This window comes from Hylobates moloch, unplaced genomic scaffold, assembly GCF_009828535.3.
Source record: "Hylobates moloch isolate HMO894 unplaced genomic scaffold, HMol_V3 SCAFFOLD_15, whole genome shotgun sequence".
Classification (NCBI taxonomy): domain Eukaryota; kingdom Metazoa; phylum Chordata; class Mammalia; order Primates; family Hylobatidae; genus Hylobates; species Hylobates moloch.
Genome location: NW_026652290.1, coordinates 13,655,414 through 13,681,797, shown reverse-complemented (window position 1 = coordinate 13,681,797; position 26,384 = coordinate 13,655,414). Strand labels below are relative to the sequence as shown.

The 26,384-nt window shown below is 33.8% G+C and overlaps 1 protein-coding gene across 4 annotated transcripts in view; it reads left to right on the top strand.

Annotated features, from left to right (window-relative positions):
* ABCA5 (ATP binding cassette subfamily A member 5) overlaps positions 1-26,384 on the top strand; it is a 93,038-nt gene that overhangs the window by 18,561 nt on the left and 48,093 nt on the right. For all 4 annotated transcript variants that reach the window (XR_009210121.1, XM_032177951.3, XM_058429047.1 and 1 more), the window contains exons 5-17: positions 277-365; positions 1,698-1,927; positions 3,848-3,989; positions 5,637-5,825; positions 7,251-7,398; positions 11,018-11,186; positions 13,665-13,723; positions 17,721-17,831; positions 19,007-19,182; positions 19,745-19,864; positions 21,278-21,416; positions 22,715-22,805; positions 22,989-23,128. Coding sequence is in view for 3 of the 4 variants with exons in the window: in XM_032177951.3 (XP_032033842.1) it covers positions 277-365; positions 1,698-1,927; positions 3,848-3,989; positions 5,637-5,825; positions 7,251-7,398; positions 11,018-11,186; positions 13,665-13,723; positions 17,721-17,831; positions 19,007-19,182; positions 19,745-19,864; positions 21,278-21,416; positions 22,715-22,805; positions 22,989-23,128 (1,803 nt within the window). In the remaining variant the exon portion in view is untranslated. The remainder of the gene's footprint in view (positions 1-276; positions 366-1,697; positions 1,928-3,847; positions 3,990-5,636; positions 5,826-7,250; positions 7,399-11,017; positions 11,187-13,664; positions 13,724-17,720; positions 17,832-19,006; positions 19,183-19,744; positions 19,865-21,277; positions 21,417-22,714; positions 22,806-22,988; positions 23,129-26,384) is intronic.

The following is a 26,384-nucleotide window of genomic DNA, read 5'->3' as shown; positions in this document are numbered from 1 at the left end:
AGTAACTTGTTTTAAATAACTACAATTAATTTCTTTCTTTACATTTGTATTCATTTACTATTTAGTATTCTAACACATATAACTTTTATTTCAAAATTTCAAGTAAATGATCAGAAATCTTATAGGTATTGTTTACCTTTGAAAGTCAGCTTATTTCTTTGGTCCTATAGAGATTGATTGATTATATTATTTTGGTATCTCTCCATATAATATCTTTAAAACAATGCACTTGCATGTTGTACAGAGTCTTAGATCTCATATTCTTCCCCCCCATAGCTGGCTGTTCAAAATCATGTGAGGCTGCTCAGTACTGGTCCTCAGGTTTCACAGTTTTACAAGCATCCATAGATGCTGCCATTATACAGGTAAATATGATAAAGGAAGAAATACAAAAACTATGCCATTTTAAAATAAATATTTCCTAATTCTTTACAGTAGTATTTGGTTTGACTACTGTCAAATGTACAAAATATGTAGCTTACTACAACTCCTTTAAGAAAAAAGATAAAAAGGAAGTCATATTTTCTGATTTGGTACTTTTTGTTGTGTTTCATATTTTAGCAGAAAAACTGGCCATGAAATTTATTTTTAAAAATCTTACTTTTGTGTCTGGGCTAGATAGCAGTAGATGAAGTTACCTTAGAATTCAAACTATTCAAATTAACCATATTTCATTCTTCCATGTTCTGTATGGATCTGTGGCTTTTTTTTCCATTTGCTCTTTCTAATTGAATTTACTATGCTACAAAATTTACTATGCTACAAAATATTGTAATTTCAAAATGTATATCAACCATCTTCTCTACTAAACTATATGTTTAAAGTATGTATGAATAATGATAGAACTGGAATCAAAATCTGAACAGGAGTCTTGTCTCTGTTGTTACATTGCTATGTAGTAGAATGACTATAATAATAATACTTTACTTGACAGCATTGTTGTAAGAACCAAATGAGATGATTTATGTAGAATTGTCTTGTAAACTTTTGCAGTATACTATAAACATATTAGGGACATGTAATATTGCACAAATTCAATAATACAGAAATTTAAGGTAAAGATAGTGAAATACGGATCTATTACATTGATGATGTTGTATCACCTATTTGTGTTTTGGCCAAAGTTTTTAGCCATCCACAGCCCAGACCACACTGGATGAATAGGCAGGACAGATTTCAATTTAGGCATTAATTGGAATGTTAGAAGTATTATGTAGCATAAATAGTTTTATTATTTGGTCTATATGTGCTCTATATGTGCTGCATATATAGACTTTAAAGCAATAGAAGGGCTTGGTATTTAGAAGAACATTTTTTAAACAATCATAGGAATGATGGCACTAATAATCACTCCTAAATTCCTAAATTTTGAAGATGTATATTTTTACTAAGATACATATAATTGTCTGCTTAAGATGATAATTGTGCAATTTTATTTTATTTGACAAATTATTCAATCAAAATTTATACACTTACCAACTTTAAACTTTATGGTATACTTTTAGAATAAATTGAAAGCAATATTCTACTCAGAATTATGATATTGGGGTCACTCACTTTATTTCGGGTATGTAGCTTTTTGAGGATTGTATTTGTACTAGGTTATTGACCAAATTTAGGGATATAGCTGTCCCATTTTATTAGGGGCTACTATCATAACTAAATTAATTTAATGTATTTACATTTTCTAATTATAGTTGAAGACCAATGTTTCTCTTTGGAAGGAGGTGGAGTCAACTAAAGCTGTTATTATGGGAGAAACTGCTGTTGTAGAAATAGATACCTTTCCCCGAGGAGTAATTTTAATATACCTAGTTATAGCATTTTCACCTTTTGGATACTTTTTGGCAATTCATATCGTAGCAGAAAAAGAAAAAAAAATAAAAGAATTTTTAAAGATAATGGGACTTCATGATACTGCCTTTTGGTATGTTATTCAAAATTTATTACTTAACATAATTAAAAGTTGTATTAAATATACAGATTTTCAAAATTGTAATTTTGATATTTACCTAACTTGATGAAGTGCTTATTCTGTTTTCTTACAATGATTGCCTTAGTCTTGGAATTTGAGATTAGTCAACAAGTTTCAGCAACTAATTGGCTTCATTTAACATAAGGGATGAAGAATGTCAAAAGCTTATGTTGACAATACGTGTTTAAATTTTATTTCACATTTTATTTGAATCATGGGCACACTCGTGTATATTTCAGAGTATTTCAGTATACTTCATGTGTATTTCTGTGTATTTCAGAGTTCAGGAAATGTCAAATCTTGGAACATTAGAAATTAATTGCCTGTTACAGTTCTTCCATAATATGGCATATATATAATATTAAAAATTTAGTTACAGTGATTAAAGTCTGTATATGTGGTATATGGACTTTTTTTCCCTCGAAAGTTTTAGTTATTTGGGTGAATTAAGATGAATATGGAAATAATTTTAGAGAAAGAAATGAGAAAAACATGTTTTCACTAGTGACCTTTAATGTATCAGCATTTTTATAGTGATAATTTTACAAAGGCATGCATTTTTATAAATAATTCTAAGGGTAGTTTCCTTACTCTTTTCACTATGTAATGAAGTTTGTTCTGGGGGGGAAGTCTAATACTGTGCATGTGAGCTGTTATTAGAGTCTGTTTTACAAAATTTTATTCCAATTAGCCCAATGTAACAATTAATCATAACACTTTACATAATGGAATTATTGTATATAACATATTTCCTTTGCTTGTTTTTCTTTCATTTGTTATTTTAGAAATTATTGGTTTTGGATTTTTTTTTGAGACAGGGTCTTGCTCTGTCACCTAGGCTGGAGTACAGTGGCATGATCATGGGTCACTGTGGCCTCGAACTCTCAGGCTCAAGAGATTGTCCCACCTCAGTCTCTCAAGTAGTTGGGACTACAGGTGCATGCTGTCATGCCCAACTAATTTTTAATTTTTTTGTAGGGACGGAGGTCTTGCTATGTTGTGCAGGCTGGTCTCAGAGTCTTGGCCTCAAGTGATCCTCTCATCTTGGCCTCCCAAAGTGCTGGGATTACAGGCATGAGCCACTGTGCCTGGCCAAAGGATTGGTTTTTAAAATTTATTGGGTTATGAAAGTATTTTATGGAGAACCGGTAGATGGAAGAATTTAGGCAAATCGTTCTCTCAGGGTCTCAGTTTTGCCTCAGTAAAATGATGGATTCAATTTTGATAATTTCGCTACCTTTTTAGCCTTAACTCAGTGATTTTATGACATCATTAAATCCTGAGCTAACTTGAAAAAATATGTAAAATAAAACTTAATACTGCAGCAATTCCATTGAGCTCTGATTCATAAAGAAGTCTTGAGTAAAAATAGTGAATTCATTACTGATCTTGTTGATTTCACATTGTATAATTGTAGTAATTATGTCATTGATTAGTGAGGTAAGGTAGCCTTTATTGTTTATAGTTACAGAAGCCATCAGAGGTTTAATTGTAGCACATGCTGTAAAGAAAATTGTTATCTTGACTCATTAAACTCTTACATTTTAAGAAAATCAGAGACATTGTGTGCTATTGAACTTTTGAGAATATTAGATTTAAATTAATTATGAATTACTATTCATTTTGAAAGCTTTTTTAACTCTGGAAGATAGTATTTTTTACCAGATTACACTTTTACCTATCACTTAACCAATACTATATTTTTAATTACTTATAAGACTATTAATATTCAATACTTAAGCATACACAGAAATGAACAGTGACTTAATTTTAAGAATAAAATGGCTAAAATCTAAAATTTTGTTTAAAATGATTTTTTAACTGTCTAAGCCTATGCATTTGACCATAAATATATCTGTATTCTCATTTTAGGCTTTCCTGGGTTCTTCTATATACAAGTTTAATTTTTCTTATGTCCCTTCTTATGGCAGTCATTGCAACAGCTTCTTTATTATTTCCTCAAAGTAGCAGCATTGTGATATTTCTGCTTTTTTTCCTTTATGGATTATCATCTGTAAGTATTTTAACTTGTGATAGGAATAAAGAACTGTCAAAATGTTTGATAATATAGCAAAGTATTTTTCTTCAGTTTACTTGTAGTCAATTTGCCATGAAAGACAGATTTTACTAAGTTATTGATAGGTGACTTAGTAAGTAAATGATGTAGCATCACTGTATCCCTGTATTTTTAGGAATGTTACAAAATAGTTTTAGGTTTAGATTTAGCTTTTGTCATATGATGTATTTCACATACAACTCCTCTGAGTCTATCTGTTGTCTTTATATAATGATGTATATAATTAAGACTGTCGAGTATTGGACTATTTTTGTTTGTCTTCATGAAATCCTTACTCTTCAAGTTAATTTATGCTCCAGGATGATGATTTTTAAAGATACGTCTTTGCAAATGTAACTCTTTAGCAGTCCGAATGAGGGGTTTTAATGACCAGCCTTTGTTTTAAGTGGTTCCATCTTCCATTCTGATTGGTTTATGTGCCAACCCTGTATCAGTTGTTAAATATTTTGGCTATCATTTCTGCTCTTTAAAATAATAAATTACAGATAACTGACATACTTCCATATGTAATTGCCTGTTCTTTTTTTTTTTTAAATGTTTAATTTTACTTTTTTGAGACAGGGTCTCACTCTGTGGCCCAGGCTGGAGTGCAGTGGCACACTCATGGCTCACTGCAACCTTGACCTCCCAGGCTCAAGCAATCCTTCAACTTCAGCCTCCCAAGTAGCTGGGACTACAGGTGTGTGCCACCACACCTGGCTAATTTTTGTATTTTTTTTTTTTATTTGTAGAGTCGAGGTCTTTCTATGTGTCCAAGTTTGGTCTTGAACTCCTGGGCTCAAGTGATCCACTTGCCTTGGCCTCCCAAAGTGCTGGGATTACATGAGTGAGCCACTGCACCAGGCCTTCGGTTTTTTTTTTTTCTTTTTAAACTGGTTTTTTATCTTATAATAAATTAAGTTTAAAAGATGGGTCTTGTACTTAAAATTTTTGTTGATTTATTATTTTCACATATTTTATGCATCTTACTGCAGAAACACATGGCTATTTATGGTTTCTATAATGTAGAGGTGGTCATGTTTACCTATGATACAGATAAAAATACAGTCTTTAATATTTGTTAGTTTAAGACCAGGTGTGGTGGCTCGCACCCGTAATCCCAGCACTTTGGGAGGCCAAGACACGAAGATTGCTTGAGGCAAGAAGTTTGAGACCAGCCTGGGCAACATGGTGAAACCCTGTCTCTACAAAAAAATACTAAAATGCTGGACGTGGTGCCCCATGCCTGTAATCCCAGCTACACGGGAGGCTGAGGTGGGAGGATCACCTGAACCCAGGAGGTGGAGGTTGCAGTGAGCCAAGATCGCACCACTGCACTTCAGCTAGGGTGACAGAGCAAGACCCTGTCTCAAAAACAAAATCAAAAAACAAACACAAAAATATTTGTTAGTTTAAATTTTTAAAAGGTATGTCACTATTTGTATGAAAATAAAATATCTTACCATAGCATTTATAGATTATAGTTGTATTTTAATGAATGTATTTTTCATGAAAATAGCTTGTTCTTTCAGAAGCAAACTTTAATTTTGTTTTCATACCAGTATATATGAACATTGCACTAACCTTAATATTTGTATTTTATAGGTATTTTTTGCTTTAATGCTGACACCTCTTTTTAAAAAATCAAAACATGTGGGAATAGTTGAATTTTTTGTTACTGTGGCTTTTGGATTTATTGGCCTTATGATAATCCTCATAGAAAGTTTTCCCAAATCATTAGTGTGGCTTTTCAGTCCTTTCTGTCACTGTACTTTTGTGATTGGTATTGCACAGGTAGGTAATATATTAATCTTGGGTTCACTAAATATTTTCTTTCTGTTTTATGTAGCTTCTTATACTACCATGAATACTACCTTTGATTTACCAAAAAAAATTATTTTAAAATTTTAGCATGAGAAATGATTTCTAGAGTATATTTTATATCTACTTTTATTTATGTTTGTCCAATTTTAAGTTTTTAGTTAAATGTTCTGTTTATAAATTTTTCACTTTTTACTTCAGTGTATCTCAGTAATTTATTTCACTGCAGAAACTCATTTTGATAGTAATGTGTTTAAATGTCAAGTAATTCTTATTGCCTATGGCCTGTTTATATTGCTATCATTTGTACATTTATCTCAGAAGAATGCATGGGAGAAAATTGTGTGTGGAGCAGAACAAATTTACTGTGAGTGTAGTGGTGGAATAAGTAGGCCTGATGGATTTTGTTGGCCCAGGCTTCATGGAATTGTCATTCTAAATAACATTCAGACTTAAAATATTATTTTTATTAGTCCTTACAGGAGTAGTCAGGTTCTAAATGGAAGAAGTCTTATAAGAAACGGCTTTGTAGTGGAACATAAATTTGGCTAATGTACAAAGAAAAAATGTAATTACTAAATATAAGAAATTCATGTTGGTTGGATAGAAATTCTGATTTATGAGATAAAATTAAAATTAAGTTAATCATTTTACTTTTTTGAGACCTAAGAGTGATTGTTATACATTTTGAGAGTTCATTGAGTCCCGAGTCTGCGTTCTCTAGGAACAAAGAATTATAGATTCATAGATTTTTGTTGTGAGTGGGATGGCCTTTCAATGTCATTGAATTTATCTTCTTCATTTTATAAATGAGGGAACTGAAGCCTAGAATAGTATAATTAAAATGTATTCACTTAATGGCAGGGCTAGGACCTAAATGAGGCTTCAACCTCCAGTACATTTCTCTTTCCATGCTATCACAAGTATCTACTATGAATACTTTAATAGTTGTGTTAATTAATCAAAATACTTGCTTTCTTTTCACTCTTGGAAAGATGCTAACCATAATTTTATTCCCTAATACTTAATTTGTTTGGCTTCCATATGGATCATAACCCTTTTGTTTGCATTTGTTATTATTAATATTGTAGTTTATTTTTATTTCATTTGTTAGTAATTACATTAGAATTAAATGCCCCTAGAGTGAATATATCCCAGTTAAAGAAGCACAACATTAAAAACATGATTGAAAGGAATTGGTTTGATAAACTTATATCTTTGTAAAATCTTTATTGTTTTCCTTATAAATTTATATTATTAATTTGGTAAAGTGTTTAATCTGTTAAAAGGCCCAGTTGGTTACTGTCACTCTGGATATGCTAAATAACTCTAAGTAGTGCTAGCTTTTTCTTGTTTTTGTCATTTTTATGTAATAAAATTAGTGTTTCTATTTTTCAGGTCATGCATTTAGAAGATTTTAATGAAGGTGCTTTATTTTCAAATTTGACTGCAGGCCCATATCCTCTAATTATTACAATTATCATGCTCACACTTAATAGTATATTCTATGTCCTCTTGGCTGTCTATCTTGATCAAGTCATTCCAGGTATGCAGACGGTTTTTGAATTTTACTTTAAAGATTTTTAGGCTTTTTTGCGCACATAGGGTCAGCTTAATTTTAAGATTTTTTTTCCTAGCCAGGGTACCCTAAGTCATATTCATTGTTAAAGCTTTTAATTTGACTTTAAATAAGTATATTTTATACCTTAGTCTGTGGCCACTAGTGAACATAAAGAGATTGTGTAAAAAGAGAGCAGTTTGTTTTGAAAGCCTTAAGTCTCTAGTTGATCTTAGCTTGGTCCTTCTTTATATCAGTCTTTTTTAATTGAAGTATTTTATTTTACCCTCTAAGGTCTAAAACTATGAAGTGATCTTGTAACTCCTACCATTTTCTTTATCTCCTGTCCACATCTATAGCCAATATAGCAAACTCCTATAGATTCAATAGTAATATTAAGTATTGAGCATATTTCCTTTTCCCCTTGTATTCCTCATTACCTGTGTCTGTATTCTACACCTGTACTGTCCTGTATGGTAACTACTAGCCATGTGTGGCTTTTAAAAATTTAAATTGATTACAATTAAATCAATTAACAATTTATTTTTTTCAGTAGCACAAGCCACATTCCAAGTGCTCAGTAGCCATGTATGGGTGTTAGTTACCAAATTACATGGTGCAATCTAGATGTTCTGTAGAACATTTTGACCATTATAAAAGTTGTATTGTGTAATACTAGTCTAGACTAGGGGTTCCCAACCCCCAGGACACAGATCTTACTAGTTGCCTGTGGGGAACTGGGCTGCACAGCAGGAGGCATGTGAGTGAAGCTTCATCTGTATTCACAGCTGCTCCTCATTGCTCGCATTACCACCTGAGCTCCACCTCCTGTCAGATCAGCAGCAGCATTCGATTCTCATAGGAGTGTGAACCCTATGGTGAACTGCACATGTGAAGGATCTAGGTTGCATGCTTCTTATGAGAATCTAATGCCTGATGATCTGTCACTGTCTCCCATCACCCCCAGATGGGACCGCCTAGTTGCAGAGAAACAAGCTCAGAGCTCCCACTGATTCTACATTATAGTGAGTTGTATAATTATTTCATTATATATTACAATGTAATAGTAATAGAAATAAAGTCCACAATAAATGTAATGCATTTGAATCATCCTGAAACTATCCTTGCCCCCTGTCTGTGGAAAAATTGTCTACCACAAAACCGGTCCCTGGTGCCAAAAAGGCTGGGGACCACTAGTCTGGACCATTGCAGTGTCTCTCATCTAGTTACATACCTCAAGTCTGTCTGAGCACTTCACTCTTCTTTTTTTGAGGTTTTATTGTTTTAATAGATTTTTGGGGAACAGGTGGTGTTTGGTTACGTGAGTAAGTTCTTTAGTGTTAATTTCTGAGATATTCGTGCACCTATCACCCTAGCAATGTACACTGTACACAGTGTGTAGTCTTTTATCTCTCACCGCCCTCCCACCTTTTCCCTGAGCCCCCATAATCCATTGTATCATTCTTATGTCTTTGCGTCCTCATAGCTTAGCTCCCACTTATGAGTGAGAACATGCAATATTTGGTTTTCTATTCCTGAGTTACTTCACTTAGAATAATGGTCTCCATTTCCATCCAGGTTGCTGCAAATGGCATTATTTTGTTCCTTTTTATGGATGAGTAGTATTCCATTGTGTGTGTGTGTGTGTGTGTGTGTGTGTGTATCACATTTTCTTTATCCAGTTGTTGGGATGGGCATTTAGGTTGGTTCCATATTTTTGCAATTGTGAATTATACTGTTATAAACATGTGTGAGGAAGTATATTTTTCACATAATGACTTCTTTTCCTCTGGGTAGATGCCCAGGAGTGGGATTGCTGGATCAGTTGGTAGCCTTACTTTTAGTTCTTTAAGGAATCTCCACACTGTTTTCCATAGTGGTTTTACTAGTTTACATTCCCACCAACAGTGGAAAAGTGTTCGCTTTTCACCACATCCATGCCAACATCTCTCATTTTTTGATGTTTCGATAATGGCCATTCTTGTAGGAGTGAGGTGGTATCACATTGTGGTTTTGATTTGAATTTCCCTGATCATTAGTGATGTTGAGCATTTTTTCATGTTTCTTGGCCATTTGTATATCTTATTAGAGCTATCTATTCATGTTCTTAGCCTACTTTTTGATGGGATTGTTCGTTTTGTTCTTGCTGATTTGAGTTACTCATAGATTCTAGATATTAGTCCTTTGTCAACATACATATCGTGAAGACTTTCTCCCACTCTGTGGGGTGTCTGTTAACTGCTGATTATTTCTTTTGCTATGGAGAAGCTTTTTAGTTTAATTAAGTCCTATCTATCTTTGTTTTTGTTGCATTTGCTTTTGGATCCTTGGTCATGAAGTCTTTGCCTTTTTTCTGATGTTACCTTCTCAAATTTGTATGGTTTCAGGGCTTAGATTTAAGTCTTTGATCTATCTTGAGTTGATTTTTGTAAAGGGTGAGAGATGAGGATCCAGTTTCATTCTTCTACTTGTGGCTTGCCAGTTATCCTAGCACCATTTGTTAAATAGAGTGTCCTTTCCCTGCTTTTATATTTTTGTTTGCTTGCTGTTGGAGCAGTAACGGTTCCCAGAGGGATGCCAAGTACTGATAAAATCAATTGGAATCCTCTGTACTTGGCATCAGATCCCTTTGAAATGTGGTCAATCTAGAAGAAGAGTAGATATTTGAAAAAAAATGAGGAATGTAGGTATTTTGAGGGGGAAAACGGAGAAAATGGAACGTGTTGCATGGGCAGTTACCACTGTATACCATTTCTTTCTTTCTTTTGAGACAGGGTCTTTGTCTTTTTTGAGACAGGGTTTTGCTGTGTCTTCCAGGCTGGAGTGCAGTGGCATGATCACGGCTCACTGCAGCCTCAGCCTCCTGGGCTCAAGTGATCCTCTTGCCTCAGCCTCTGACGTAGTGGGACTACAGGCATGCACCACCACATCTGACTAATTTTTTGTATTTTTTGTAGAGACAAGGTTTTGCCATATTGCCCAGGCTGGTCTCAAACTCTTGGGCTCAAGCAATATGCCAGCCTCTGCCTTCCAAAGTGTTGGGATTATAGGTGAGAGCCACCATGCCTGGCCTCATTGTATACCATTTCTAAGTCTCAGATTTCTATCCTGTTGCTTTGTTGCTGTCCCTAATTCTGTAGTCTTTTCCATGAAGCATATCCACTTTTCTAGATACTACCTATTTTCAAAGACCATTTAAGATGGTGCCCATTCAAGTCTTCAACACATTCAGCCTACGTTGTGTTCTTACCATTTGCTATCTACTTGTACTCATAAAGGTATTAGTTCCTTTAGCATAGAAAATGTGCTTTATTCACCTTTACATCCCACTCAGCAATTCTGAAACTATGGACTAGAACTATTTATCAATAAAACTTTGATTCATACAATATTGATTTAATACGATACACCTAAACTTTATTTACTTATTACTTTTTAATGACAAATGAACATTGTATATATTTATTGTGTACAACATGATGTTTGGAAATATGTATATGTTGCGGAATGGTACCTAAACTTTAGATGCAGGTTGTCGTATGTTTGAAATTCTTTATGATTTAAAAACTAATCATGATAACTCAGTTTTTTAATGTCTATTTTTCAGGGGAATTTGGCTTACGGAGATCATTTTTATATTTTCTGAAGCCTTCATATTGGTCAAAGAGCAAAAGAAATTATGAGGAGTTATCAGAGGGCAATGTTAATGGAAATATTAGTTTTAGTGAAATTATTGAGCCTGTTTCTTCAGAATTTGTAGGAAAAGAAGCCATAAGGTATGGTTCAATCTTTGGCAATTTAGGTATAAGAACTGCTAATGGAACCTGCCACATTTATAATCCTGTTCTTTAAATATGTATGTAAATATGGTATCTTAGATTTGGTACGTATGCCATGATTTTAAAACATTAATAACAGCTACTTTTCTCTTTTTCTTATTTTCTTTGCAACCATTTGGAATAAAGTTGGTGCTAGGTTTGAAATTTTATGTTTCTTTCTTTCTGTTTTTTTGAGACAGAATCTCACTCTGTCACCCAGCCTGGAGGACAGTGGCACAATCTCGGTTCACTGTAACCTCTGCCTCCCAGATTCAAACAATTCTTGTGCCTCAGCCTCTCAAGTAGTTCGGTCTACAGGCATGCACCACCATGCCTGGCTAATTTTTATATTTTTAGTAGCAACAGGGTTTCACTATGTTGGCCAGACTGGTCTCGAATTCATAGCCTTAAGTGATCCACCTGCCTTGGCCTCCCAAAGTGCTGGGATTATAGGCGTGAGCCACCACACCTGTCCCCTGAAATTTTATGTTTGAATGGAAAATTTTAAAAGTAATAAAACCTGATGTTTATACAATTAATGTTTAAAGCTTTTCCCATTATATAGACTGAAACATGATAAATATTAACTATAATTTTATTCATGCTACATTGTCTTATACCGCATATTAAATTGTCATCTGTTAATTTCATAGACTTTTAGGGTTTTGGGTATAATTAGAACATTTCATTACTTTAATTTTTAAGAACCAAAGAAATGCATTACTATTCTTTGTTAGGTCAGTCAGTACCAAATTTAGAAATAAAATTAGGTGAAAGAAAAGAAATAAAATAAAATGACATTAAAAAGTGAAGCATAATAATTTTTAAAGTTAAGAAAAATGTAAAAATTCTAGAGAAAGTCAAGATACTTCAGATGTAATTCATTGGCCAGTGGCCTGCTTTCTCAAGGGTAAATTTTAACTGATTAACAAGTCATTTCCTTAAAAAAATATGAAAAAATTAGGTAGAATAAGAAAATCACTTCACATTTATTAATGGTTTGAAATTTGTGCTGACATGAAATGACATCTGGTTTATATCACCCTTCATTGATGTAACAAGTGTTTGATAATCGGAAATGAAAAAATTCATAAATTGCTTAAATCAAATGCTTCACTTAGTTTTAGAAGTTGGGTTGGCATGAAAAATGAATCAATGACACTTACAGTGGAAAGGAATACTATGCTTTTCTCTTGTACCTTCTTTAAAATAATTTTATAATTGATCCCTGAAAAACACAAGTTTAAACTACACCAGTTCACTTATATGTGGGTTTTTTTCAGTAAATATATTGGAAATTTTTTTGGAGATTTGCAACAATTTGAAAAAACTCGCAGATGAACTGTTAGCCTAGAAATACCAAAAACAAATAGGTATGTCATGAATGCATAAAATATTTATAGATACTAGTCTAACATTTACTACCATAAAATATACACAGATTATAGTAAGTTATGCTTTATCAAAGCTTAATGTACACAATACTGACAGACCTACATTATGCCAATGCCCAGTTGAGAGAAATGTAAACAAATGTGAAGACGCAGTATTAAATCATAGCTGCATAATATTAACTACAGTATTACTGTACTATTGCAATAATTTTGTAGCACCTTCTTTTACTGTTATGGTGAGCTTATGTGTTCCAAGGATATACTTCAAATGCCATGTGACTCAGTTATCTCCTTGTGAGCTGTTCATCTCTCCAGTAAATTGCATATCATGATAAAAAGTAATGTCTCAGGGTTCTTGCTTATTTTTTAGCATGTTTAGTGCAATACCGTAAGCCTTGAGTAGCATCATGGGATCCATGGGAATTGCCACTGGTGATGCTGGAAGTGCTCTCAAGAAGCAGAGAAAGGTCGTGACATTATAAGAAAAAGTTGAATTGCTTGATATGTACTATAGATTGAGGTCTGTGGGTGCAGTTGCCTGTCATTTCGGATAGACTATGCATCTTGTTCATCTTATAAATAGATGATGTGAACTGATGGCATTGATAAATACAGTATAATACTGTAAATATATGTATTTTTTCCTTATAATATTCTTAACATTTTCTTTCCTCTAGTGTACTTTATAAAAATACAGTATTTAACGTGTAAAACCTACAAAACATATGCTAACCAACTGTTTATGTTATCTGCAAGACTTCCTATCAATAGTAGGCTATTAATAGATTAGTTTTAGGGGAGTAAAAATGTTATATGTGTATTTTCAACTGTGTGTGGGAGTTGGCACTCCTAACCTGTGTTTTCAAGCATCAATTGTATTTTTATTATCAACATTATTTGGTTCATTGTTTTAGTAGGAAAGTACTTTATTATTATTTTATTATTCTTATAAAATATGATAGCATTGATAAAAATATACATGGTAAACACACATACTTATAAATTGCTTTAAATACTTAAAATATAAAACTTTATATTTCAGAATTAGTGGTATTCAGAAGACATACAGAAAGAAGGGTGAAAATGTGGAGGCTTTGAGGAGTAAGTAGTTTTCCTAGTATTCAGGCCATAGTATTTAAAGTACAAATAGAAAAATAATTTGCATAGCTTGTGGGAAATTTAAACTTCTCTACCATGATTTTCTGTCTTGCTTTTATTTTTATTTTTATTTTTTATTTTTTATTTTTATTTTTATTTTTGAGATGGAGTCTCGCTCTATCACCCAGGTTATAGTGCAGTGGTGTTCTCTTGGCTCACTGCTACCTGCGCCTCCTGGGTTCAAGTGATTCTCCTGCGTTAGCCTCCTGAGTAGCTGCAATTACAGGTGCACGCCACCATGCCCAGCTAATTTTTGTATTTTTGTAGAGACAGCGTTTCACCATGTTGGCCAGGCTGGTCTCAAACTCCTGACCTCAGGTGATTCGCCCGCTTCACCCTCCCAAAGTGCTGGAATTACAGGCATGAGCCCCTGCGCCCAGCCTTTGTCTTGCTTTTTGAGATACTTTCATTTATGTGATTACTATTCAAAATAAAACTAACAACATAAAATTTGTAAAAGTAAAATGTAATATCTATTAAAATGAAAAATACTCAATTATTTGAATAAGGCTATGTCCTTGTTTCGTTTTATTATTTTGCATGTATATACAATACATGTTAGTTACTTTTTGAAAAATTCATTTGGCCTATCATAGGGTTTTTCAGCCTCAGCACTACTGACATTTTGGTCCTGATAATTCTTTGTTGTGAAGAACTGTTCTTTATTGTAGAATGTTTAGCATTGTGTCAATGTGTAGTCAGTCCCCAGAACCAATAGAATACACACACACACACACACAGACACACATACACACCAGTATGATTGTAGGGTGGGGGATTAGGGGAGGTTTGTTTTAAGTAATTAGTTCATGAGATCGTGGGGCCTGGTAAATGTAGAAATCTGTAAGGCAGGTTGGAAACTCAGGCAAGTGTTGAAGTTTCAGTCTTGAGTTCAAAATTTGTGGACAGGCTGACAGGCTGCAAACTCACGTAGGAGTCTGTTACATTCTTGAGGCAGGACTCTTCCAAGGAACCTCAGTTTTTTCTCTTTTTTTATTTTTATTTATTTTTATTTTTTTTCTCATAGTTTTTTTATTGTACTTTAGGTTTTAGGGTACATGTACACAATGTGCAGGTTTGTTACATATGTATCCATGTGCCGTGTTGATTTCCTGCACCCATTAACTCGTCATTTAGCATTAGGTATATCTCCTAATGCTGTCCCTCCCCCCTCCCCACACCCCACAACAGTCCCCAGAGTGTGATGTTCCGCTTCCTGTGTCCATGAGTTCTCATTGTTCAATTCCCACCTATGAGTGAGAACATGCGGTGTTTGGTTTTTTGTCCTTGCGATAGTTTACTGAGAATGATGTTTTCCAGTTTCGTCCATGTCCCTACAAAGGACATGAACTCATCATTTTTTATGGCTGCATAGTATTCCATGGTGTATATGTGCCACATTTTCTTAATCCAGTCTATCGTTGTTGGACATTTGGGTTGGTTCCAACTCTTTGCTATTGTGAATAGTGCTGCTATAAACATACGTGTGCATGTGTCTTTATAGCAGCATGATTTATAGTCCTTTGGGTATATACCCAGTAATAGGATGGCTGGGTCAAATGGTATTTCTAGTTCTAGATCCCTGAGGAATCGCCACACTGACTTCCACAATGGTTGAACTAGTTTACAGTCAGTTTTTTCTCTTAAGGCCTTCAACTGATTGGATAAGGTTTACCATTATTATCAAGACTAATCAAGTTTAAGTCAGATGATTATAAAAGTTAATGACATCTACAGCAACATCTACATCAGTATTTGACCAAATAACAGCACCATAGCCTAGCCAGGGGGACCCATAAAATTAACCTTCACAAGCAGCATCCCTGGCTTTGATCACCAAAGAGAGAAGGAGTTCAGCCTCAAGAATGAAACAAATTCTTGCATGAGTTTCCAGCCTGTCAGCCTGTGAATTTTGGACCCAAGACGGCAACTTTAACTCTTGCCTGAGTTTTCAACCTGCCCTACAAATTTTTGGGACTTACTAGACCCCACAATCTTCTGAAGCAATTTCTTAAAATAAACCTTCCCTGATCCCCCAACCTCACACTCATACTTGCTCCATTGTGTGTGTGTGTATTCTATTGGTTCTGGAGACTGACTGACTGACATACTGCTAAACATCCCTGGCACACTGCTAAACATCCCTGACACACTGCTAAACATCCTCTCCCAATTGTAACAACCAAAAATGTCTCCAGGCTTTACCAAATGTCTTCTAGGAGGCAAATTAATTAATTAAGGAGAAAGTAGGTATAGTGGTATATTAATAGGGTTTTAGTTTGCATTTGCCTAATAAATAATGTTATTAATCACCTTTTTATATGATTATTGGCATTTGGAGGTTTTTCTTTATGAAATGCCTATTCAAGTTCTTTTCACATTTTTGTTTCAAGACCTTTGTTAGATACAGGTATTTAAATATTTGATCTCAGTCTGAGGCTTGCCTTTTAATTCTACTAACAGTGTCTTTTGACAAACGCAAGTCTTAATTTGAATGAAGTCCAATTTATGAATCTGTTGTTTTATGGTTACAGTGTGTTTCACGTCTTTTTATTCAACATTGGAGAGTATATATAACCTCCAATGTAAGTTATTGGAACAACTAGTTAATTAAATTATAATTATAATTGTAATAACAATTGCAACTAATTGTTTCTAATGCAAAGAAGCAAGAGAATGAAATAAAAGGCATCCAGATTGGAAAGGATGCAGTAAAATTATTTGCAGTTGACACAATAATCTATTTTTAAAATCTTTTAGATTGACAAAAAATAATAGTGGAACTAAACAATGAGTTTTGCAAGATGATGGGATACATGATAAATAATGGAAAAATCAATTGTATTTCTGTATGTTACCAACACATAATTGGAAATTAAAATTAAAAATAGCATTTAGCATCAAAAATATGCTTACAGGTAAATAAGGCAAAAATGTAAAAGACATATCCTGAAAAGTACAAAATATTGCTGAGAGAAATTAAAGAAGATTTAAATAAATAGAAATACCACGTTCATGGGGCAGAACACTTAACGTTTGGTTGTTGAGTTCTCTTTCTTATTTTAACTTAGATTACTGGCCTTAGGATCTGAGACTTTTTCCTTCTTGTTTTATATGTTAGCCTTCTTAGTCTAGTTTTTGTTGTTGTTTGTTTGTTTTTGAGACAGGATCTTGCTCTGTCCCCCAGGCTGGAGGGCAGTGGCACAGTCTTGGCTTATCATAGCCCTGACTTCTCAGGCTCAGGTGATTCTCCCACCTCAGCCTCCTGAGTAGCTGGGACTACAGGTGCCACCATGCCCAGCTAAATTTTGTGGTTTTTGTAGAGACGGGGTTTCGTCATGTCACCCAGGCTAGTCTCAAACTCCTGGGCCCAAGTGATCCTCCCGCCTCAGCCTCTCAAAGTGTTGGGATTACAGGCATGAGCCACTGTGCCTGGCCAGCCTAGTTTTTTGGTAAGCCATTTCTGCTTCATCATTTCAGGTCCCCATCTCCTGTCTTCCTTCATTCCTTTACATATCCATTCAGTGATATTGCTTCATTAAATCTAACCTTTCAAGCTATTTCTATACTATTGGTTAATTTCTTGTTTTTTTTGCCAGTTTATTTAAATGCCTATAAATATCCTCGGGAACAAATTTTTGTTTGTTTTAATTCCATTGGTAATTCCCAAAAATTGGGACACAGAAAATTCCCAAATATTTTGTATACTCCTAAATCTTACTGTATGAACAAATAAAGTTTATTTTTATTTACTTTCCTTACTGTTTATATCATTGACTGTAACAAAGAAGCTATTTTACCTGCTATCAAATATGCTGGTAACTTATAAATATGTATTTATAGATACAGTGCCTTGAAGATTGCTCAAATATTATGAATTACCATGCATAGCTGAACAGACATAAAAATCACATTTGAGGCTTCTTTTTTCCTGAACTAGATTTGTCGTTTGACATATATGAGGGTCAGATTACTGCCTTACTTGGCCACAGTGGAACAGGAAAGAGTACATTGATGAATATTCTCTGTGGACTCTGCCCACCTTCTGATGGTGAGTTTTCTGTCTTAAAGAAAAAAAAAACTTCATTATATATATTCTTTAAATGTGTATTGAATAATTTTCGTCGATGGGACCAACTTCCATATCTGTAAAGGTGTTTTCTTTTTTTCTTGGCTATACACATTTGGTTGTTTTTAGTAGAAGATAAAAATGATTCTATCATGTTTAATAAAGTAAAAAGGATCTAATTTTGTACATATTTCTATACATATACACACATAGATGTGTATGTATGTGTTTTTATTCATCATTTTCAAGGAAGGATAAATGAGTAACTTATTGGAAATTAAATCAGAACTATAGACTATTTGAGGTTGAGAAAATAAACACAGATACCTAAATATACAGCAGTAGTTCAAAAGGAAATAATCATAAGTGTTCATACTATCTTCTAAAATGGAATTTTAAAAGCATACCTCAAAAGTATAATTTTGATATGTGATTGTTCGGTAGGTGAGAATTCATTATAGTAGCTCCATATTTTGACAGTAACCAAATAAAGTGGCAGTACAATAAATATTTTACTTCCAGAAGCGCTGAATTGTATTGAATCTGCATTTCAACTCTTTAAATGTTATTTAACTTTTAAAATTAGTTTGATTTTGTTCTTTGTCCTTAGTTGTATCACTTTTTGATAGTAGTCATAATATCTTACATTTGTATAAGAATTTATTATTTTTCTCATGATTCTTCATAATGCATGATTGTTTCGATTTAATAGTTCTTTAGTGGGATATATTAGTGTTCACTGTATAAAAAAGGAAAGCTGGAATTTAAAGAGATTAAGTAATTTGGCCATGACCACACAGCTAGTTAGGATAAAATTTATAGTTCTTTAATCCCTCCACTATTGCATAGTGTCTAGAAAATTGTTACTGGAATACAAGTGTAAATAATATATCAATAAATATTTATGTTTAGTGTCAAGCTTTTAGTTTCTTGATTTTCCCACTATGTTATATGACCTGTAAGTGATGGAAAATGAAATTGAAATATAAGTGGATGCAGATCACCAATAATATGGAAGGTGTGTTGTGCCTTGTAAATTTATATTAATTTTTACCTTATATGTCTGTTATAACCAAATAACTGAGTTATCAGGATACTTCAAAACATACACATTATAAAATAATTAATGTACATTTAAATATATATTCTGCTTTTAGGGTTTGCATCTATATATGGACACAGAGTCTCAGAAATAGATGAAATGTTTGAAGCAAGAAAAGTGATTGGCATTTGTCCACAGTTAGATATACACTTTGATGTTTTGACAGTAGAAGAAAATTTATCAATTTTGGCTTCAATCAAAGGGATACCAGCCAACAATATAATACAAGAAGTATGCTATTCATATAGAAATCTTTACTTTTATTTTCTGTAATCAATAACCTTTTGTAATGACTTGTGCAATAAAAATATGCTTGAAAATCTAAATATAACACTTGTTCTGAGCCAGTAAACAGAAAGCTATTACAAAGAATTAGACAGAATTTGGAGTAAATGTTTTAGCACACATAAAAGTTTGTTTCATCTGGAGGATGCTTGCCTGCCTTATTCCTCCCTTCTCTTGCTCTCATCTCCTCTACCCCCTCCCACTTCCACACATACATTAAGAGCCATCACAGTGATCTCTTATTCCTTCCCCACCACCCAAGAAGGCAAAAAAGTAAAACTTTCCCTCAAGAGTCTTGTTACCTGTGGTTTTCATAATTATATACGAATATATGTCAAAGGCAGTTCCATGCTAAAGGATCATTTTTAAAGTTGATATTAAAATTATTTAAAAACATGTTACTTAAATGTTTAACACATTAATACTTAAAATATTTAAAAAGTAATATTGATAATTATGTAAATGGTATGATTTTTAAAATAACATTGTTCATGCTTTACCTTTACAGGTGCAGAAGGTTTTACTAGATTTAGACATGCAGACTATCAAAGATAACCAAGCTAAAAAATTAAGTGGTGGTCAAAAAAGAAAGCTATCATTAGGAATTGCTGTTCTTGGGAACCCAAAGGTAAATAAATATTACTTTTACAAATGAGCTCATTTTAAATTATGTCGAATTAAAAAGCAGGTTGTAGAAAGATATAATACATTATGTAGAGGTTAAGTATACATAAAATACTGTATGTTATTATGGACATAATCATAGTAATGAGATTTTAAAACTGAAGTCAGAAAGATGTATAACTTTAATTTTAGTAGTTTTCAAGGTACTAAAGGTTTTTGGTTACATGGATGAATTATATAGTGGTGAATTCTGAGATTTTAGTGCACCCATCTCCTGAGTACTGTACGTTGTAGTCAATATGTAGTTTTTTTTATTCCTCACCCCCTTCCACCCTTCCCTTTCTGAGTTATAACATCTTTATAATAACTAGTTACTTTTAGGAAGGAGAATGGAAGAATAGACTTTAATTATGACTGCCATGCTTTCTTTCTTTCTTTCTTTCTTTCTTCTTCTTCTTTTTTTAATTTGTAGAGAAGAGACCTTGCTATGTTGCCCAGGCTGGTCTTGAACTGGCCTCAAGCGATCCTCCTGCCTTTGCCTTCCAAAGTGTTGGGATTACAGGCATGAGCCACCACGCCTAGCCTCCATGTTTTATTTCTTTAAAAAATGATCTGAAGAAAATGTGGCCAAAAATAACATTACTGAATTGGAATGATAGCTATAATAGTATTACTCTCTTGTTCTCGATAGTTTAAAAAAATATTTGTTATAGTTAATAACAAAAGTTAAGAAATAGAACAAAATCAAAGGAGTAATTCAGTTTGTCACTGTCCTGCTTTGATTTTGTATGTGTTTGTTTTATGCTGTTCTCTGTCGTAGAGACAGAGAAACAACTGTTGTCCTACTTTACACAGGGCATCAAAACTGACAGGTGCATGCATGCAGCTAGGATGATCTCCTATTGATTCCACCATCCTGCCACATGCCCCCTTGCTGTTGCAGCTGGGGAATGATTCTGGATCCTGGCTTTATGTTCATTAGTCTTCCTCTCAGCCCCCACCACCATGTTCTTTTTTATATTAAAAATAGTCTTGAAACAAATTGCTTCTCTTGAACTACTATAAAACCATATATTCTTCTCCAAAAAAGCAAGTGTTACATCTACAGATTTAATTGTTAAGGATAATAGCAATATACTTAATGTTTTGTTTTTAGTTTATTTGTCTGACTGTTGTTATACTTTTGTCTTATATATTACAGGCAGTCTTTTAGAATTAAACCAGGGAAAATATTCACATGTCAAATTAATAATTTTAAAAATTTATGTGAGCTCAATTATCAATGAAAAATCTGATCTAATGTATTTCTGATTGAAAATAATAATTTGAAATGGGGCAGTTTTTTAGTGTCCACATGCCTGTTTAATATTTAGTTTTTCTGAGGATTCCCTGCCCTTCTTCACCTCTTTTCACACAGATACTGCTGCTAGATGAACCGACAGCTGGAATGGACCCCTGTTCTCGACATATTGTATGGAATCTTTTAAAATACAGAAAAGCCAATCGGGTGACAGTGTTCAGTACTCATTTCATGGATGAAGCTGACATTCTTGCAGGTGAGATTTTTGCTTTATTTTCAAAGGCTGAGATCATGGGCCAAAAAGAAGATGGACATAGAGATGCTAATTCCTGAGGTATAAATAGAGAAGCTTTTACCTAGTGGTATGTTTCCTTCACAAAAAAAGTTTTAAAAAATTTTACAATGATATATTTTTGTGTTGAGAATCTCCAAGACCATCCCAGGTTTACTGATGTCCTAGAAGAACTCATATGACTCAGCACATAGTCATACTCATGACTATGATTTATTACAGCACAAGGATACAAAGCAAAGTTAGCAAAGGTAAAAGGTATATGAGGCAAAGTCTCAAGGAAACCAGGTAGAAGCTTCCAAGAGTCCTCTCCCAGTGGAGTAGACAGATGTGCTTTAATTTCTTCAGCATTGAGTTGTAACAACATGTGTGAAATAATCTACTTGGGAAGTTAGTATATACTCAGTGTTCAAGATTCTTATTGGGTGCTGAACATAGAAACATCGTCTGCCTAGCACATACCAAAGTTCCAGACTCTCAGAAGGAAAGAAGTTGTTCAGCATAAACCACATTGTTTGTACAGTTTAGGCACTGAGCCACTCTTATCTGTTTTGAGAATAGTAGGAACCCTCCCAAATCCAAGTTCTCAACTAACAGCCAAGGGCCAACCTTGTAAGCAGGCCTTTCTAAGGATAGAAGCCTCTGACCTGCTATGTTAACTCTTTTCTGCACAACTTTATACACATACATACATATAAAGAATCCAAGTTTAAGTCAACACATGACTTTTAATAACTATGACAAGATATAGAAGTTTGAAATTCTTGAGCAACTTCTGTCTGCTTATAATGTAATCTAATAAAATTGGGCAAGTCATTCATGTCTTCAGTAGTACCTTTGTTTTTAAAAACCCAACAAACTAACATTTGTTCTTCTTCTTCTGTTGATTTTTGGAGTTGTTTCTACATTTGGTTATAAAGGAAATTGTGAAAGTGCTTGTATTGGTAAGGCTTTTAGGAAAAATCAGATATTTGGAATAATATATGGAAAGCAGACTCTAGAGTCAGACTCCTTGAGTGGAGTTCCTGGCTTTGTTACTTAATAGCTGTATGAAACTGTATAAGGAATGTATTTTCTTTTTGCCTTAGTATTCATATCTGAAAAATAGTTGATGATAATATAGTACCATCCTCATAAGATTGTTGTGATGATTAATGATATTATAACACGGATGACTCTCATATGAGAAACCATAAAATATAAATGCCAATTATTAATGCTGTTGATACCTTAGAAATTGAAATGTAAATATTTATCTGCAGATAGGAAAGCTGTGATATCACAAGGAATGCTGAAATGTGTTGGTTCTTCAATGTTCCTCAAAAGTAAATGGGGGATTGGCTACCGCCTGAGGTATCATTCATTTTTATTGACATTATTCTATATTATACTCTTGCTATACTGTTATTATTTTGGAGGCTTGCTGTTATATGCTTTGACCATCATTTATAGTACTAAATTTAATTTAAAGCCTTCATAATTTACTTTTGGCTGTTTATTGTATAATCATTAATTTTGATTTTTGGTATTCTCTAGCATGTACATAGACAACTATTGTGCCACAGAATCTCTTTCTTCACTGGTTAAACAACATATACCTGGAGCTACTTTGTTACAACAGAATGACCAACAACTTGTGTATAGCTTGCCTTTCAAGGACATGGACAAATTTTCAGGTATTACTTACTTTAAGTCTCTTGGTGTTTCAACTGGGATCTTATATTGGGAATAGGTTTCATTGATTTCCTTTTTGTTTCCTTCTCCATGTAGTATTGCCATGCTCCCAGGTGGCCAGAGCTAATATTCTGTTTCTGTTTTATTTTGTTTTTGAAAGCCAGAAAAAATACAGCAAAAATTTTTTTTTTTACAAACACCATGCAAGAAACTGTAACTAATATATTAAATACTTAAGAAAATGTTAAAAAATGTAAAAATAATTGTGTTTACTTTGTTGTCAAGAAAAAGAAATTGCTTGTAGGCCTCCTGAGAGTAAGGCATATATGTATACAGTTTGTATACATTCTCAGGTTCTTTTATAGTTTCATGATTTCATAATGAATTATATGATAAATCCTTGAATTCTTTTAATTGAGACATTATTTTTTAACTTTTTAATGAGGAACTCAAACTCAGTCTCCTTCCTCTGTTTAGGAATTGCTTGATAGACAAAAGGATGTTATTGATGTAAGTACATTGTGCAGAATTTTCATAGCATTTGTCTCATAATCAAAAAAATACTTGTTTTTTTTTAAAAAAGAAATCACAGATTAAGTGGATTGAAGTACACTTGCCAACTTAATGCACTCTGCCTATCATTCTATCTACTTATACCCACCTATCTCCTATTCTTTAGTAACATTTATATAGTGCTTATTTTCTACCAGATGCTAGTCTGTGCCTTTTGCAATTATTAGTTTATTTCATTATCCCAATATTTTAAGAAATACATGAGATAAATACTATTATTGCTTTCATTTTACAAATGAAGAAACTGAGACATAAAAACATTTAAGGAACTTGCCCAAGGTAACACAGGTAGAAAGTGGTGGAGCTGAGTTTTGAACCCAGGCAAATCAGTTCCAGAACTCATGGTTTTCACCACCGTACTTTGTTTGTTGACTCTTATATTTCTTTGAAAAATTGTCACGGTATTTCACTGGATTTCACAGTGTCTTCTGGGATCTCCTGTAGGATGGACCGTAAGACCTCTTAAAGGAATTCATAATGTCAGCACTTTTTCTAATAATACCAAAATGTTTGCCTTATTGACCCTCAGCTTCACATGATTATACAGTATTTTCCAGAGACTGCATATGTGCTATCACAACAGATTGAATGCAGAAACAAATATGAGAACCCATCTGTCTTCTGTCAAGACAGACATTAAACAGAAATTGTAACAAACTGTCTCTCAGACCACAGTGCAATCAAACTAGAACTCAGGATTAAGAAACTCACTCAAAACCACTCAACTACATGGAAACTGAACAACCTGCTCCTGAGTGACTACTGGATAAATAATGAAATGAAGGCAGAAATAAAGACGTTCTTTGAAGCCAACAAGAACAAAGACACAACATACCAGAATCTCTGGGACACATTCAAAGCAGTGTGTAGAGGGAAATTTATAGCACTAAATGCCCACAAGAGAAAGCAGGAAAGATCCAAAATTGACACCCTAACATCACAAAAGAACTAGAAAAGCAAGAGCAAACACATTCAAAAGCTAGCAGAGGCAAGAAATAACTAAGATCAGAGCAGAACTGAAAGAAATAGAGACACAAAAAACCCTCAAAAAATCAATGAATCCAGGAGCTGGTTTTTTTGAAAAGATCAACAAAATTGATAGACCGCTAGCAAGACTAATAAAGAAGAAAAGAGAGAAGAATCAAATAGATGCAATAAAACATGATAAAGGGGATATCACCACCGATCCCACAGAAATACAAACTACCATTAGAGAATACTATAAACACCTCTACGCAAATAAACTAGAAAATCTAGAAGAAATGGATAAATTCCTCGACACATACATCCTCCCAAGACTAAACCAGGAAGAAGTTGAATCTCTGAATAGACCAATAACAGGCTCTGAAATTGAGGCAATAATCAATAGCTTACCAACCAAAAAGAGTCCAGGACCAGATGGATTCACAGCCGAATTCTACCAGAGGTACAAAGAGGAGCTGGTACCATTCCTTGTGAAACTATTCCAATCAACAGAAAAAGAGGGAATCCTCCCTAACTCATTTTATGAGGCCAGCATCATCCTGATACCAAAGCCTGGCAGAGACACAACCAAAAAAGAGAATTTTAGACCAATATCCTTGATGAACCTCAATGCAAAAATCCTCAATAAAATACTGGCAAACCGAATCCAGCAGCACATCAAAAAGCTTACCCACCATGATCAAGTGGGCTTCATCCCTGGGATGCAAGACTGGTTCAACATATGTAAATCAATAAATGTAATCCAACATATAAACAGAACCAAAGACAAAAGCCACATGAATATCTCAATAGATGCAGAAAAGGCCTTTGACAAAATTCAACAACCCTTCATGCTAAAAACTCTCAATAAATTAGGTATTGATGGGACGTATCTCAAAATAATAAGAGCTATCTATGACAAACCCACAGCCAATATCATACTGAATGGGCAAAAACTGGAAGCATTCCCTTTGAAAACGGGCACAAGACAGGGATGCCCTCTCTCACCACTCCTATTCAACATAGTGTTGGAAGTTCTGGCCAGGGCAATCAGGCAGGAGAAGGAAATAAAGGGTATTCAATTAGGAAAAGAGGAAGTCAAATTGTCCCTGTTTGCAGATGACATGATTGTATATGTAGAAAACCCCATCGTCTCAGCCCAAAATCTCCTCAAGCTGATAAGCAACTTCAGCAAAGTCTCAGGATACAAAATCAATGTACAAAAATGACAAGCGTTCTTATACACCAATCACAGACAAACAGAGAGCCAAATCATGAGTGAACTCCCATTCACAATTGCTTCAAAGAGAATAAAATACCTAGGAATCCAACTTACAAGGGATGTGAAGGACCTCTTCAAGGAGAACTACAAACCACTGATTAATGAAATAAAAGAAGATACAAACAGATGGAAGAACATTCCATGCTCATGGGTAGGAAGAATCAATATTGTGAAAATGGCCATACTTCCCAAGGTAATTTATAGATTCAGTGCCATCCCCATCAAGCTACCAATGACTTTCTCCACAGAATTGGAAAAAACTACTTTCTTTTTTATTTATTTATTTATTTATTTATTTATTTATTTATTTATTTTTATTATACTTTAGGTTTTAGGGTGCATGTGCACAATGTGCAGGTTTGTTACATATGTATCCATGTGCCATGTTGTTTTGCTGCACCCATTAACTCGTCATGAAAAAACTACTTTCAAGTTCATAT